This window comes from Myodes glareolus, chromosome 2, assembly GCF_982192425.1.
Source record: "Myodes glareolus chromosome 2, mMyoGla1.1, whole genome shotgun sequence".
Taxonomy (NCBI): Eukaryota; Metazoa; Chordata; class Mammalia; order Rodentia; family Cricetidae; genus Myodes; species Myodes glareolus.
In genome coordinates this window covers 1,574,869-1,592,476 of record NC_142027.1, presented here as the reverse complement: position 1 = coordinate 1,592,476, position 17,608 = coordinate 1,574,869, and the positions used below count along the sequence as shown (strand labels likewise).

The 17,608-nt window shown below is 39.4% G+C and overlaps 1 protein-coding gene across 1 annotated transcript; it reads left to right on the top strand.

The window, feature by feature from the left end:
- The first annotated feature begins 2,599 nt into the window (after positions 1-2,599).
- Positions 2,600-17,372, top strand: LOC148122872 (uncharacterized). Its single transcript, XM_087898283.1, has 4 exons — positions 2,600-2,763; positions 13,471-13,597; positions 13,794-13,854; positions 14,996-17,372. The coding sequence occupies exons 1-4, from the start codon at positions 2,737-2,739 to the stop codon at positions 16,629-16,631; spliced, it is 1,851 nt and encodes a 616-aa protein (XP_087754409.1). The 5' UTR covers positions 2,600-2,736; the 3' UTR covers positions 16,632-17,372.
- The last annotated feature ends 236 nt before the right edge of the window (positions 17,373-17,608 follow it).

The following is a 17,608-nucleotide window of genomic DNA, read 5'->3' as shown; positions in this document are numbered from 1 at the left end:
AATGATACCCATAGTGATTTTAAAATGATAAAAATAATGTATTTTAAGAACCAAAAAACTTAGATATATTGATGTTGAAAAAGAATAGATTCTTCCCTAGTAGAGAGAATGTCATTAATAAGATTGATATTGCCCATATGTATATGTTGGCTGCTGAGGTCTGTAACCTGACACTTAGAGTTATAGTCAATGGCTGGTTTCTCAAACCTTTGAGCTGACACAACTGTGCCAAGCAGGATTGAACATACATATCTGCATAGGAGAGCTGCCTAATTAGAAATTCAATATTCATTGGCTCAAGATAATCTTCCCAAACTGAACACCCACACAATCTGGTCTGTTTTCATTTACATGACATAAATTAAAACATGCTGGGAAATTACAAAATCACCACTTCCCACCCCGTACCACAATCAGGTCCTACTTCATAAAGGTGACTCCGGCAGCTGATTTCCTAGCCTGTTTTCCCTACAGAGAACATAATAAACTATTTCTCCTATTTTGGTCTGATGACAGAAGCAATGTTCCACACGTGATTCCTTTTCTTGTGACGGCATTAGATAGTCCCCTACATGACTCAAATGGATAATTTTAAAACTCTGAGGTGTCACAGTCATTTAACTTAAGAATTTTGAAGCTGTAATATAGAGGACAACAAGGTCATTGCCCTAGAGAGCAACAGACTGAAATCAAACCAACCTGAGTCAACATAGGAAAGCTTGTCGCAGAAACATTTTTTTTCTAATGGGATGGAAATGCAGCTATTCTAAAATTAATTAATATTAACATGTGTGAAATCACTTCACATACTTAACAAAGAAAAAATCTACTCTCTCTAATGATGATATGCATCCATCTCTAACTGATGCTCAAATCAGTTAGATAGATTTTTCATCCCACATATGCCATTATCCTTAAGTGTCTTTTAGGTTCACATTCCAGGTTACACTATGAACAATTTAAATAGAGACAGGCAACTTGCCAGTCTAGGAACTTAGGTTGATGTGAGATTTGCACAGCAAAGATATTCTCAGAGACTTGAAACAGCAGGTCATTCTTCAGTGGCAGGGTCCTATAGTGAAGGTAACAGGGTCTGAGCAAGATAAGACAAGTAGAAAGTGGAAAGATAAAAGCTGGACTGGGGAGGTCTAGCACAAGCTATGCCCCATGCCAAGTTAGTTTCTCAAAAAAAAAAATAGCATCTTTACTAGTTCCATTAGGGAAATGGAAGGAAATGGGAGGCTTCTATGAAGTCAGTAGTGGGACAAATTCAGGAGGAAACTAATCAAGCAAAGCTACACAAAGGGTACAGAGTATTTCAAAACATTAATTACTAAGCCTACAGTAGCCTTGGGACTGATAACCATAGCTCCATCTGGTGGAAAGAGCTGGATTCTCAGGATCTGAAGCAACCTCTCCATGAAGGCCCTGGTTCCAAACTTATTTATTCCAGATTTCAAAGGAGCTCTGATCTATTATCAATACCTCAGGCCATAGGAAAAGTTTTCAAGGCCAAGGCCTCAGGCTGTTCCACCTCCCTGCCCGAGGGCCCAAATGAAAACCTTGCTTGATCAGGCCAATCCTGAACACGACAAAGTTCTACTTTTAAAATACTTGTACCTGGTGTCTTACTGTGGATCTGTTAGAATTATGATTTTCTCAAGAAGAAAACTGCAACTTTATAGCACACCAGGCCTTAAGGTTGGTGGTGACCCTGTAATGCCACCTTGAGCAGCTTAGAGGCCTGTTCTTTGATATATGGAGATGGGTCTAGAGGCTGGTTGTAAAACATGGGGGGGGGGGCTTCTTTGTAATGATATGGAGTCAAATGTCGGGAAAATCCTGGTGAACAAATGTGTATTCTAGCACCTCTAATAGGCTTAGTCTGCATATGCTTTTTGGTCCGCCTCCAGCTAAATTCTATTTTGTGAGACTCAGAGTAGTTGAGTGCTACACAACACATGAGATGCCTTTTACAACCTTCACAAAATTAATCAAAAGGATTTTACAGGTAGAGATTAAATGCAAAGTGCTGAAGGTCTAGAAGATATTGGGGAATCTAGGCCTCTCCGAGTTTGGCAACCTGCTTTTCATGGAAGCACCAAAAGCACGCAGAAGTTGAGTAAAAAGATGTTTCTACATACAGCTCCCTACACCTAATGCTCTGAGCAAATTCAGCCCACGAAGCTGTTATTCAAAGGCCTGCCTCTTGGTCCAAGGACTTGCAAGGGCTGCAAGAGACCTCACAGGGCAGGGAATCTGGCTCCAGGTTCCCACCCAGATCCGTGGAGGACCCACCATACTGGCTCTCTCACCTCTTCATCTGCTCTGCCCCATCTGGGGCCAGCAGCCTAGTTCTCACCATGTCGTGGTTTTCCAGCTTTCCCAAACTCTCCGCGCAGCTCCCTGCAGCAGCAATCACACTGCAGCCCCAAAATCGCTGGCGCCAACTCCTCTTCAAAGCCAATCCTGAAGCCTGTAGCTGGAAAAGTTCTGTGTCTGGCTGGAAGTCGCGGCCAGGAAAAATTGTGCTGTGTCTTTAAGTATACTGTACCACTAAGGAAGGTGCTCTTGTCACTCAGGCCTCACTAGCCAATCAGGCACCCAGGTGACCTGCCAGTCAGACGTTGTGCAGGATTCTTCCGGCGGCGGCCGTTTTCAAGCTTGACTTTGAAGAGAAGTCGGCGTCCGAGGTTTCTTTCTTCTCTGCTGTGAGTGCAGTAAGCTGAGCAAAGCATGGACAAGCTGGAAAATCACAATGTGGTGAGCTTGGGGCTATTCTCAGACCGGGAGAAGCAGCTAGCTGAGCCATGGGAGACCGTGTTGTGCATCCTTATCTGGCCGGGTAGGAGCCGGTGACCAGGTGCAGAGTTCGCCATATTTATGCCTGGTCCTTCTGGTCCTGCATACCTCAGCAGGGTCTGTGTCATCCTGCCCGTGATTCTGCATGTTTTTTGAAATTCCTGAGCTGGCTGGCAGCCTCTGAGTGACTTCACTATCCTTACTTCGCCAGTTCAGAGATGTGGGAGCGGGACTGTGCTTTGAAATACCCTTGTTGTGGACTTCACTGTGAAATGCAGGCTCCCTTAATGCTTTTATTGACGCAATGGGACACAAATTTGCCAAGGTCAGAGAGCCCTGGTCCCTCTAGTATCTTTCAGAAGTTCTGCACATTGAACATTTAATATTTAGGTTTAGGATCCATCCTGAGTTAATTCTGTGGAGCTTGTAAACAGTATTTCTTGTATAGAGTAGCACTCCACTGCTAAACTGTAATGTAGCAGAGTAGAATTGATGGAAATAGAATTTCCAGTTCTTGGGAAACATTAAATCACAACGTAGAATTTAAGTAAGGGAGAGCTGCACACCAGATACCCCAAAGGGAATGTTATTCTAACCTGTTAGAGATTAGTATGACAAAATATAAAAGTTTGTTTCCCAGGATTAACCAGCTACATTCCCATAACAAAGGAGACAAACCTGATTTACAACCAGCACAAATGACCATCCCTCCATTAAAAAACTGGCTTCTAAATGCTGCTCAAGGGGCCACTACAGGGTCACAACCAACATTAAGTTCTGTTGTGCCATAAAGGTATCAATACTAGAATTAATCTCCAGTTTTTTTGAAAACTAATCTTGAGTCAAGGTCTCCTATTTTGATTGAGATGTGCTTGAACCCTGTCTGTCTGTAGCCCCACAAGGGGCTCCTTTTGACTAAACACTAAACCTTGGATTACATGTCTGCAGCACCACACAGTTCTAAAATTGTGTTTGCATCACATAGTGGACTTTTCATTGCAGAACAGGAAAGGATTTGTGTGTGGAGCATGGCTTCTTCCTTTAGACCAGAAGAGGAGGAACATTGTTCTGTGTTCACTGCAGGAGGAAACACACTAGATAATGGCTAGGTCACAGGCTGCACTGCAGGGGTCTCCATTACAAAGAAGGACTGATGGGGCATGGTGAGTGACTTTCTTTGTAATTTCCCTTCATGTATTAATTTCTTCCATGTGAATCAAGACAGACAGAGTTGGTGGGTGTACAATTTAGGGAGGATAGCTTGAACTACTAAATATTCAGTTTCCAAGTAGAGAACTCTCCTATGCAGGTGTGTACAACCTTACTTGACATAGTTAAGTCAGCTGAAAGGTTTGAGAAACAGACGATTGACTATAACACCATCACATTACGGCACTCAGTAGCTAACATTTTACATGGAACAAAGTCATACAGTCTCTTAATAATGGCATTCTCTCTATCTGGGAAGGGGCTACTCCATTTCAGATTTAGTATAGATAAGTGTCCTACTGTTTTTAAAATCATTTTAAATCATCGATTATTGGTATCATGTTTAACATTTATTTCCTTTTAAATGCATTACTGCTATATTTTTCATTGTTTCCTAGTTTAATAGTTTCATTCCATTTTTTCTTATGTGCTTTTTATTTATATCAGTTTAGAGCAGGGTTTCTTAACCTTTGTGGTACCAGCTCCCTTTGGGGGATCAAATGAGCCTATCACAGGACTTGCCCAAGACCATAAGAAAGCACAGATATTTTATATTATAATTCATAACAGTAGCAAAATTATAGTTATGAAGTAGCAGTGAAAATAATTTAATAGTTGGAGACTAAACACATTGGGAGGAACTGTTTTAAATGGTCACAACGTTAGGAAGATTGAGAACAACTGGTTTATATCAATGTCTCCTGTAGCTCAGGCTTCCCTCACACTATGTAATTGGGAAATGCTCTGAACACCTAATCCTGCCTCTGCTACCCAGTGCTGGAAAGACAGTCCTGCAACTCCTTCCAAGCTGGACCTTGACTGGTCTGTAGGAAGGAGAAATAGATTAGTGAAAGAGTATCCTCCAACTTCTCCATATTTTATTGTGAATTTATAAGTGAAGTAGGACCGGTGTAAGAATTTAGTTCACTGACCAACTGTAAAGCAAGCATAGTCACAACAGAAAAGGGGATGGACAAGAAAGAGGGTGAAAGCTTTCCTGCTGTGACAGTAGCTGACATTAACAATGAGAAGCGACACACCACAGACCATGCATTCAAGAATCGATATAAAAACTGAACTTACTATTAAACCAAATTACTGTAGTTAGAGTAGTTGCAAACTAGAAGAACTGGATAAAATGGTGTGGTTCTGCCTAACATGACTGTATACCCTGAGAGAATGATGTGAGTTGTACTTGGTGTGCTATAATACAGATCCCTAGTCTCTGGAGCACATGACCATGAAGCTTGTTTCTACTTTTTAACCATATTTTTTTGATATTGTAATTACATTATTTTCACTATCTCTCTCTTGTTTCCAACTGTTCCCATGAACCTTTTATTATATTCTAATCCATGGCCTCTTTTTGTTTAACAATGATTGTTTGAATGTGTCCTGTGTTTGGTTGCAGGACCTCCCAGCTATGAAGTAAAGGGTTGACTACATTGGACATTGAGTGTGTAATGGAATGTGCACACATAGGACTGTGTGCCTTGGAGGAGGAGCAGGAAGTGCTCTGGGAGAATGGAGGATTTTACTAAACTACAAATTATGATCTTGTCTCACCATTGTGTGGAAGGACAAACCTGGAGGGTTTTTGTACTCTGAGACATTTGATCTCAATTCACCCAGCAGGATAATTGCTAAGGTTTTGAAGCTAGGATGGGTGATCCTAGCTAATGAAGGACTCTTCTAGGCAATCAGGAGCACCACTAGGAGGTAGTTTACAGATTCTTTACAGGATTCTCTTGTTCTGCTGAAGGGAGCTGTAAGGAGGACCACAAAGCCATGCCATGGTGAATGTAGGAGCCACTGTGCCCCGACCAGGAAGAGCAGGTTGGCTGAGCTGTCAGAGATGCTTGGAAAGAATGGACCATGAGCCAGACAGGTTATGTTAATTTGAGTGGTGACCTGGGTAGTGGCCCTCGGCCTCTCAGCTTTGTTGAGTGTGGATTCCTTGGGGGAAGGGGAGACTCTGCCAAACTGTTGTAGGAGACTGTGAGCTTATAATATTGTTACCTCATGCTATGTAATTGAAAATTACTTTAATCACCTAATCCTGCCTCTGCTGCCCAGTGCTGGATAGATAGTCCTGCAACTCCTGCAGGACTGGGCCTTGACTGGTCTCTGAGAAGGAAAAATAGACCAGCTAATGAGTGACCTCCAGTATCTCTGTTTTTTAGTGCTTGCTTATAAATGAAGAGGGATCTGTGCAAGAATTGAGTATATAGGTCAAGCCTGAAGCTGGTAGATTCACAGTGCAGAAAGGGAGAGACAGGCAGTGGTTGAGAACTTTCCTACTTCAACAGTAGTTGAGATTAGTAATGTTTAGCTATATACTGATTGCCTAATTAGGAATTAGGTAATCAATTTTAGACGCTCCATAAATGTCCTGGTGGCCATTTCTTGTTGTCCAGAGGCCAAGGCAATCAAGAATATGGATAAAGAACTGACCTCATGAAACCAAATTGCTATAGTTGCAGTAGTTCAACCAAAATAGATCTGAGTAAAATGTGGCCCTGCCTAACAGGACTGTTATTTTACTGGTTTTAAATATACACCCTGAGATAAAAGGTTTGGGAAATCTTTGATGTGCTCTAATATAAATCCCCAGTGTCTGAAGTACATGGCCATAATCCCTGTTTCACTATTTCCAAAATAATTTTTTGAGATTTTAACTGTATCATATCTACATTCTCTTTCCTGTCTCCAAGCCTTACCATGACCCCTTATTATCTTCTTTTTCATAGTCCATTTTTCTTTAACAACAATTGTGAATGTGACTTGTATTTGTCTGCAGGATTTCCCAGGTATGAGGGGATGGGTTGACTGCATTGCTCGTTGAGTGTGTAATGGAATGTGCACAGAAAGGACCCTCTGCTTTGGATGAGGAACAGAGTATACTCTAGGAAAGTTGATGAATCTCTACTAAAATATAAACTTTGTGGACTAGAACCCTGTCTACTGGGCTGGAAGGGCAGAACAGGGAAGTACTGTGCTGTCTGGTGATTTCTGATCACCCATTAGGGGAGCTGATAATATTCTGAGGCCCAGCAGGGTGGCCTTAGCCAATGAGGTACTCTGAAAGTCTTAGCAATCAGGAATAGTAGTGGCAGGTAGGTTGCACATTCTTTCCAGGATTCTTCTCTACTTTTGTTGTGATGAATTGTAAGGAAGGCCATAAGCTATGCCATGCTGAGTGTAGGGTGTTCAGGGAAGGTCTGTTGAGCTATTCTTTCTGCTGGGATTTGGATGGACCATGAGTCAGGCTATGGTTATGTTGCTCTATGTAATGACCTGCACAGTGCTCCTTGTCCTCTGAGCCTCCCTGTGTATGGATTTCCTGTGGATAGGGAGACTGCAGCCCAACAATGGTATGGTAGGATATTATGCTAGTAATTTCACTGCCCAGTGTACAAACAGAGTCATGCTTTTGGTGTGCAGTGGGAAGACAGATTGGAAAACTGATAATCTGATTTCTAGAAGTTCTGAATATGCAGTCTACTTTCAAGTTTGTCTTATAAATGTTTTAAATAGTTTAAAAGCTGGTAGAACTATGGTGATATTGTCTTTTAGTAATACATGATTAAAATACCTCTAACTTTTTCCTACCACCAGCTGCAATGGTGTGATTCAGTGATGGTTAGTTCCAGGGGCAAAGGGAGTTTCTGAGCTGCGGATGTTTCTTAGGTGTGTATGGTGTTGGGCAGGTAGATAGAGCAGAATCTACACGTTGTGCTATAATCCATTTGACAGGAAGTAGATATTATTCTATAGTGGGAGTGGGCATCATTGGGGCTGGGTTTACCTGAAAACACCAGGAAGTCTAAAGGGCTGCAAAACCATAACAAGAGATCATCTGTTTTTGCAAAGAGGGCTCTAAAGCATGGGACCTCTCTGGAAGAAATACCAGTAGCTGGAGGGTTACAAACAACTGTTTCAGGGTCACTTTGAAGTAATTTTGTGAAAATTGTGAAGTCTTGACAAAGACATCTTGCTGCCTGGACCATTTCCCAAAGTTCTTTTGTAACATTGGCGCATCCATCTTCAGTTTACAGGCCCATAGTGTCTGGCAGACTTTTCCATGAAGGAGAAAATTTCAAAGACAGTTCCACCTATAATGGCAGTTTTTCAGTCACCTTTATTTGTGTCCTTCAGAATGTCTAACAGACTCTTTCATGAAACAGGTACTGTCTCACCTTCTTTAGGCAACTTTAACAGTCATTTTTTTGTAGGTCCTGCATGTGCAGTTTATACAACATACCATCAAGCAATCCAGGCAAGAGCAGTTTCTTGCCCAAATGGCTAGCCTTGTCACATTGAAGGCAAATTCCATAATGAGTTTCTTCAATGCCCATCAAGCTTTCTGAAATAATAGGTGCTACCAGAAGGAGACATGTCTCACTGTCATGAAAAGGCCTGTTTTTAAAACATTTAAAATGCCATATTCTGTGTGTCTTTGAAAGATTTGAAGAATATCTCTCCATATGAAATATGTCTCCGTACATCTAGAGAGCCTAGCTAATATGACTCCAAATTTAACTATTATAAATGACTATCTATTGATTTGTATTTAACAAATACCTTAAACTGGAGCAGAGATTCATTTAACAAAATTGACCTTAAATTTGTATCAATACACCAAAGTTTATTCAAATGCAAAGTATTATTTCTATATCATATCCCCTTTAAATGTAAATAAACATTTATAAACAATATTTGGGAATTTTGGAGTAGTTTTCTCCAAACTGCTTTCTGCTTTTTGTTGGGCTAAGTATTTTTGAGGGTTCATGGAACCTATCAGGGGATCTTGGTCCATCAAACCACCTTATTCTGGAAGGAATCAACACGTTCTCATCCTCTGCAGAAACAAAAGCAGAACCTTTTTTTCCAAAGCAACATATCCTTAGACCCAAATTTTGAAGTCAAGATACCTTTAAACTATATATTGGTTTGGCTTAGCAGCCCATAAGATGAACTGTCTCTCTGTACTTAACTCATTCCCAATCAAAAAACTCAAAGAAAATACAATAGTACACATAATCTATACTCTCTGTGTATTTCCCATCTTTACATGGCTTATTTTTCTTACTCCTTTAATCTGTGACTGTCTTCTCTCTCCCAAGCTTGCTTACATTTATACACTGTGACCCATTTACAGGTCTTTTAATCTGAATCTGTTTATTTGCACATTTGTAATTATTTTCTGACCAGAAGCACGTTTTTAAAATGCTGAACAAGCATGGCTAGGACCAACTTCTTAGCCCTGCCTGCTTGTTCTACTTAGTCCAACATGATAGAGGTATGTTTATTGCCAGCTCTGTGAGCCATTCTCTGTGCCCCAGCTCCAGGGACTTGGTGCATCTATGTCTCCATTAAGCAATTTGTAACATGGTGCACACAGACCCCATTTCAGTTCAGTACCTCCCAAAAGAGTCAGAGCTATTTGTGTCATCACGAAGCAGGAAAACCTTCCCTAAAGAAGCTGTGCATCAGTTGTTGCCAATACTGAGTCAGGAAGATCTCTCTTATAGAGGCTGTGGCACCCTTGCTTGCTGTCAGCTAACAAAACCCATCTGGAAAAATATGTGGCTTCCAAGAAGTCTTACTTAACTCTGTTCTTTTGTGTCTAGATTTTTTTAACTCTCAGGTTTTTTGTTGATGAAGTTGCCTCATTTTGACACCATTCTGTTGAGAGACGTTCTTTGTTTCCTTGGCTGTCCAGAAATAATTACACAGAGACTATATTGATTACAATGCTTCTTAGTCAATAGCTTTGTCTTCTTATTAAGTCACACTTACATCATAAATTAACCCATTTCTATTAATCTGTGTATTGCCAATGGTTGTGGCCTACCAGTTAGGTTCCATCCAGCATCTGTCTCCTTTGGCAGTTACATGGTATCTCCCTGACTCTCCTTTCTTTCACCTCTATCTTCGCTTGGAATTCCCACCTTGCTCTACCATGTGCTGCCATAAGCCCAAAGTAGTTTTTTTTGTATTAACCAATGGGAATAAAGCATATTTACAGCTTACAGAGGGGAATCCTATATCATCTTGGAAGCTACAACTGTATTGATCCTAGAAATTGCATAATCTTCTATTTTTGAAAAATAAGGAGCGCTTCTTAAAATGCTAAGCATTTCTTATGATCTTAAGCTATGCCATTGGTAGAGTAAATATGGCCTGCATTCTTGCTCCATATATTATAATATGGCAGAGGCATATTTGCTGCCTCCAAGAGAAATGTACATTGCCCCATTTTCCTGCATATACGGGGTCTCAGTTGCCATTAGCAATCTGCTCACAGACCCCATAGTTGGTCCTCCAGGAAGAGTCAGAATTTGCTCTGGCAGCACAGTCTGGAAAGCCAGCATTTCAAAATTTTCAGCTTTATTATTTATTTATTAATTTGTTATTTATTTATTAAAAATTTCCACCTTTGTCCTTGGCTTCTCAGTCAGCCCTCATTGAAAGCCACATTCAGAGAGTCCAGTTTGATCACATGCTCCACCAGTTCCATTCCAGCTGGCCTTGGTGAGCACCCATTAGATTAGTCCCACTGTCTCAGTGGGTGGATGCACCCCTCATGGTCCTGACTTCCTTGCTCATGTTCTCCCTCCTTCTGCTCCTCATTTGGACCTTGGGAGCTAAGTCCAGTGTTCCAATGTGGGTCTCTGTCTCTATCTCCATCCATTGCCACATGAAGGTTCTAAGGTGATATGCAAGATATTCATCAGTGTGGCTATGGGGCAAGGCCAGTTCAGGCACCCTCTCCTCTGCTGCCCAAGGAACAATCTGGGGACTTGTCCTTGGACCTGGGGACCCCTCTAGAATCAAGTCTCTTGCAAACCCTAAAATGGCTCCCTTAATTAAGATATTTACTTCCCTGCTCCCATATCCACCCATCCCTCATCCCACCCATCCCATTCCCCCAAGCTTTCGCAAATTCTCCCCTTCTCCCATCTCCCCTTACATCCAACCCCCAACACTCCCGTGCACCCAAGTGTTGCCTGGCAATCTTGTCTACTTCCAATATCTAGGAGGATAACTATATGAAAATCTTCAGCTTTCTTTCTGCTACCTCTAAATCAGGAAAACTTCTCTAAAAGGAGCCACAGCATGTTACCAGTAAGCAAAATCCATTAGGGGAAATAAATGTGGCTAAACTTCATTTTTTACTGTCTAGAATTCCTTTCCTAGCTCTCTAAGATTTTAAGTAGATTTTAGTTGGCTGCGTGGGCACCAGTTTGTTGTGGCAAGACACTTGTTAGTTCCCAGCTGCTCAGCTCCAAAGTAATCACACAGAAACTGTATTAATTAAATCAGTGCTTAGCCCATTAGCTCTAGCTTCTTATTGGCTAATTCTTACATATTAATTTAATCAATTTCTATTAATTTGTGTATTGACAGGTGGCTGTGGCTTACCAGGTAAATTTCTCAGCATCTGTCTCTGATGGAGGAGGATCATCTGTCTATGTGTCCTTTCATTGGTTAATAAAGAAACTGCCTTGGCCCTTTGATAGATCAGAAAAATAGGTAGGTGGAGTAATCAGAACAGAATCCTGGGAAGAAGGCAGTGAGAAAGTCGCCATAACTCTCCTCTCCAAGACTGATGCAGGTTAGGATCTTTCCTGGTAACCCACCACCTCCTGGTGCTACACAGATTTCTAAATATGGGTTAAAGGAAGATGTGAGAATTAGCCAATAAGAGTCTGAAACTAATGGGCAAGGCAGTGTTTAAATGAATACAGTTTGTGTGTTGTTATTTCTGGGTGTAAAGCTAGCCATGCAGGAGCCAGGCAGGAACGCAGCCCGCCGCTCCTTCTACAACATGACTTCTCACTGATTCTGCTTTCTTCCTTCTAGCATTCAGTTTAGTTTTCCCACCTACCTAAGTTCTGTCCTAAAGCTCTGTTATAGGCCCAAAGCGGTTTCTTTATTAACTAATGATAATCACAGCATACAGAAAGAATTCCACAATTTGAGTTTCTATATCCTCAACCCATTTCCTGTTCTTTGTGCCTGCTATATTGTGGTTGAAACTAATCAGTCAACTTTCTTCTTTTGCTGTCATAACGTTCCACCGTCGTAAACTCTATCACTAAATCACACAAGATTCAGTAGAATTTGCTGCTATTTGGTGCTAAGGTGGTTTGGTAGCCTACTGTTTTCATTTTTGTTTGTTATTTTTTGAAGACTAGGTTTGTCTGTGTAGCCCTAGCTGTCCTGAAAGTAGCTCTATATATCAGGCTGGCTTCAAACTCAGAGAACCTCTGACTCTGACTCCCAAGTCCTGGGATTAAAGGTGGGCTTTTTAGTTTTTATATTGTTGTATAGTGGTTTTGTTCCTATCAAGCATATGCTGTTGTACTGAGCTTCATCCATATCTTGAATTTTAAAATTTCACAGAGGGTATCATTATGTTTCCCAGGATGGCATGTATTCATGACATTAATACTGCCTGTGCCTTCTGTGTTATTGGATTGCAGATGTAGAACCTTCCTGCCTGTTTTGTTTGTTTTGAATTTTTATTTTAAAAAGAGTATTATACCTGAATGCATGGATATGCACCATGTGAGTACCTGGTCTTTACATTGATCAAAAGATGGTATTAGAAACCTTGAACTTGAATAATGGATAGTTATGATTCCCCCATGTAAGTCCTTGAGCCCACCTGTATGCAAGACCAGGAGGACTCTTTACTGTTGAGCCATCTTTCCTGCTCTGTGTTTATTATTTGTAATCAGCATATTAATTTCTATTGATTTCATTTGCCCATTTTTAATTTTTTAAAAACACAGTGCCTTTTAGTAAAATCTCATTTATGTTGCAGTTTAAGTTGGGGGCACTTCAGTTTTCTGGTAGATGAATAAAGAGTTGAAGTGAATGCATAACTGTTTGTAGAAACTTCAGAAAAAAAACCTATGAGTTATTTCTAGCTTTTATGCTTGTTTGGTTGATTTTTTTCCATGTAAAACAGGTATTTAACATATATTTCTGGCTGCGCTAGTATTGATTGCATGGACTAGGCTGGTATTCAACTCAGAGGCAGACAGATATACATGCCTCTGCCTTCTGAGTGCAAAGATTAGAGAGTCATGATTCAATGCATCCAGCATTTTCATTTATTTTCTTTTTGTAGTTAGGAATTAATCATTCATACAATTTTTCTTATCTGTACTCTGTACTGATGTTCTGTTTATGCATCTTTCATTTTTGGTTAGTAAGCATTTCTCTTGCAAGGTTCTGAACTCATTCAAAGGGTTCAGAAATGGCAAAGGTGAACCTCCTATTCAGTTTGCTTCTAAAGTGTCTTGGTGATTAAATTATGATGTCTTTGTCATGGAATAAGTATGGGGAGCACCAGAATTATATGACTACACTTTCAAAGAAGTATGCATTTACAGTGTTATCAAAGTCATACTTTCTGTTGTTCACATGTATGGGATATTTTAGAATTCAGTGACCTATGATGACGTGCATGTCGACTTCACTTGGGAAGAATGGACTTTATTGGATCCTTCTCAGAAGAGTCTCTACAAAGATGTGATGGTAGAGACCTACAGAAACCTCACTACTATAGGTAAGGCTGTATTATCTTTCATGTTTCATATAAGGGGAGAACTATTCGATGGTTACTAGTGCTCTTTTTTAATATGATTGAGAAAAAAGAATGGGGTAAATGAATCATGCATGGTTGTAAGGTTTGCTTCAAATGGTAACTTTAATTTTTTACAATTTTTAATATAAATCATACAATTTCTGGCATTCTATTTTAGGATACAGTTGGGAAGACCATAATTTTGAAGAACATTGTCAAAATTCTAGAAGACACGAAAGGTAATTTTCATGTATAAGCTGATACAAATGTACCTCTGAAGAATTTGTAATGTGTCCTATATGTTTTAAACAAAAGCAACAGTGTAAATAATAAAGTGCATTGATGTTTATTAAATTCTCACAAAATCATATTCCTTAATTTCAGATAGGTGAACTACATTTGCAAGTCATTCTTTTAAGAAGGAAGTTAAGAAAACAATGTCTTAACCTATATTACCATTTGAATCATAATACAATGAGAGCTATTGTATTATTGTAAAGTTGTCAATCCATTTATCTCATGTTATTCATATTATAAAGGTATATATGTTGAATAGGTGATAAGTATATCTCTAAAACTATCTATTACACTAATATTCCATAGAAAAGGTAGTTTAACCCATATACTTATAACTCTGTTTAGTGAGGAGGCATTTAGAGTTACGAATCAAGAGGCAGGTGTTTTGGAGTTGCCTTAATCCATATACCACAAGTCTATGAGGACAGAAAGTCAAACTGTGTGATCTCAATGTGGAAACCTTATATTTATTATTCTTCCTTTACTAGGTGCATCATTTATTACTCTGGATACAAAACACATGAGCATAGGGATGTGAAAAAATATAACATACCTCTCTCAGAACAAATAGAAAATATGTAGCAGTCCCCATGTTGAGTATACTTATTGAATTTGAGGTACCCGTATTCAAGTAATTGGTTTTCTAGTTTCATTGTTAATATATCAACAAATTAACATTTCAGAAATGAACCATCAGTACAAGGACTGTGTAAATACTTCTGTGTGTCCTAGTTCACTTAGCAAATGTAGCATCACTTGCAGTATAGAAAATGTTATGAATACAATAAGAGTGGTAAAGTTCTGAGTTTTTTCAGTTCTCTTCAAATACATGAAAAGTCTCATACAGAAAAAATGATTCTGGAAATGTGAGCCATGTATTAAAGGCTGTTATCAGTTATCTTCAAAGATGAAAAGCAAGCCTTAATGAATGGGAAAAACAAGATTGTAAACATGGTGATAAAACCTTAACATATAATTCCTCTGTAAAATAGGACTAAATTGTAAAATTAATTCATTCAGATAAAAATATTCGACAATGTATTAAATGTAGTAATGCTTTCACATGTACCATTATCATTGTAGGCATGAAAAAAGTCAAACTAGAAAAAAAAGTTCTGCATATTCTCAATGTGTTAAAACCTTTGCATGTGACAGTCATCTTCACAGTCATGAAAATACAAATACTAGATTAAAACCCTATGAAGGAAATGAGGGTGGTAATGCCTTTTCAAATCACAGTCATCTTCAAATGCATAAAAGAACATGCACTGGAGAGAAGCCCTATGAATGTAAACAGTGTGGCAAAGACTTTGCACGTCACAGTCATCTACAAAGTCATGAAAGAACCCATACTGGAGAGAAACCCTATGAATGTAATCAGTGTGGTAAAGCCTTTGCACATCACTCTACTCCCCAAACACATAAAAGAACCCATACTGGAGAGAAACCCTATGAATGCAATCAGTGTGGTAAAGCGTTTGCACGTCACAGTCATCTACAAAGTCATAAAAGAACCCATACTGGAGAGAGACCCTATGAATGTAATCAGTGTGGTAAAGCCTTTGCACGTCACAGTCATCTACAAAGTCATGAAAGAACCCATACTGGACAGAAACCCTATGAATGTAATCAGTGTGGTAAAGCGTTTGCACAGCACAGTTATCTACAAAGTCATGAAAGAACCCATACTGGAGAGAAACCCTATGAATGCAATCAGTGTGGTAAAGCGTTTGCACAGCACAGTCATCTACAAAGTCATAAAAGAACCCATACTGGAGAGAGACCCTATGAATGTAATCAGTGTGGTAAAGCCTTTGCACGTCACAGTCATCTACAAAGTCATGCAAGAACCCATACTGGAGAGAGACCCTATGAATGTAATCAGTGTGGTAAAGCCTTTGCATGTCACTTTATTCTCCAAACACATAAAAGAACCCATACTGGAGAGAAGCCCTATGAATGTAATCAGTGTGATAAAGCCTTTGCATGTCGCGATAGTCTTCGAAAACATAAAAGAACCCATACTGGAGAGAAGCCCTATGAATGTAATCAGTGTGGTAAAGCCTTTGCATGTCACTTTATTCTCCAAACACATAAAAGAACCCATACTGGAGAGAAGCCCTATGAATGTAATCAGTGTGGTAAAGTCTTTGCATGTCACAGTAGTCTTCAAAAACATAAAAGAACCCATACTGGAGAGAAACCCTATGAATGTAATCAGTGTGGTAAAGCCTTTGCACAGTACGGTAATCTACAAAGTCATGAAAGAATCCATACTGGAGAGAAACCCTATGAATGCAATCATTGTGGTAAAGCGTTTGCACAGCGCAGTCATCTACAAAGTCATGAAAGAACCCATACTGGAGAGAAACCCTATGAATGTAATCAGTGTGGTAAAGCCTTTTCACAGCACTGTAGTCTTCAAAGTCATAAAAGAACCCATACTGGAGAGAAACCCTATGAATGTAATCAGTGTGGTAAAGCCTTTGCATGTCACAGTCATCTACAAAGGCATGAAAGAACCCATACTGGAGAGAAGCCCTATGAATGCAATCATTGTGGTAAAGCGTTTGCACAGCACAGTCATCTACAAAGTCATGAAAGAACCCATACTGGAGAGAAACCCTATGAATGTAATCAGTGTGGTAAAGCCTTTACATGTCACAGAAATCTACAAGGTCATGAAAGAACCCATACTGGAGAGAAACCCTATGAATGAACAGTTGGGGTTACACCAAAACACCTTGTCTCAAAAAAAGAATTGAAATTAAATAGAAAAGGAAGGAAGAAAGGAAGAAATGAAGGGAAGACACTAACAAACATGCTAAATTGAGCTAGGAAAAGCCCATCAGGCCTCAACTCTACACAATGAGCTGACTATAGACAACGGACTAAAGCTGGAGCCAGAAGGTACTCTTGTCCAGGAAAAAGCTCATCAATTGCCTGCATGATGCTAAAAATATCAGCCTGGAAATCATACACACAAGTAACTCTATATGGACAGAACAGGTTATATTTAGGAATATATATGTATGTATATATATGTATACAATGATAATTAGTGACAATAGAGGCTATGGAAGGAGAGCTGGGAGAAATATATGAGAACGTATAGAGGGAGAAATGTAATTAAATTATAATCCTCCAAACAAAAGCAAAAATGATTTTAAAACTTCCACTAAATATATAGAATGGATAAGGAAAATGTGGTACATTTTCACAATGGAGAATTACACAACAGAAAAAAAAACATCTTGAGAATAACAAGCAAATGGATCTAGAAAACATCATATTGAGAGAGGTAACCCAGGCCCAGAAAGACAAATATCATATATACTCACTCATAAGTTGCTTTTAAACATAAAGCAAAGAAAACCTGCCTACAAATCACAATCCCAGAGAACCTTGACAACAATGAGGTCCCTAATCTATATGGCAGTAGAAAAAGATAAGATCTGAATAAATTGGGAGCATGGGAACCATGGGAGAGGGTAGAAGGGGAGGGGAGAGTTTGGGAGAATAGAAAAATGTAGAGCTCAATAAAATCAATCTTAAAAAAGATAATTAGAAAGCAAAGACAATTTGAAAAATCAGAAAAGTTTTCTTTATATTGATTATTATTATTATTTTGTTTTTTCAATACAGGGTTTTTCTGTTGCTTTTGAGCCTACCCTGAAAGTAGCTCTTGTAGACCAG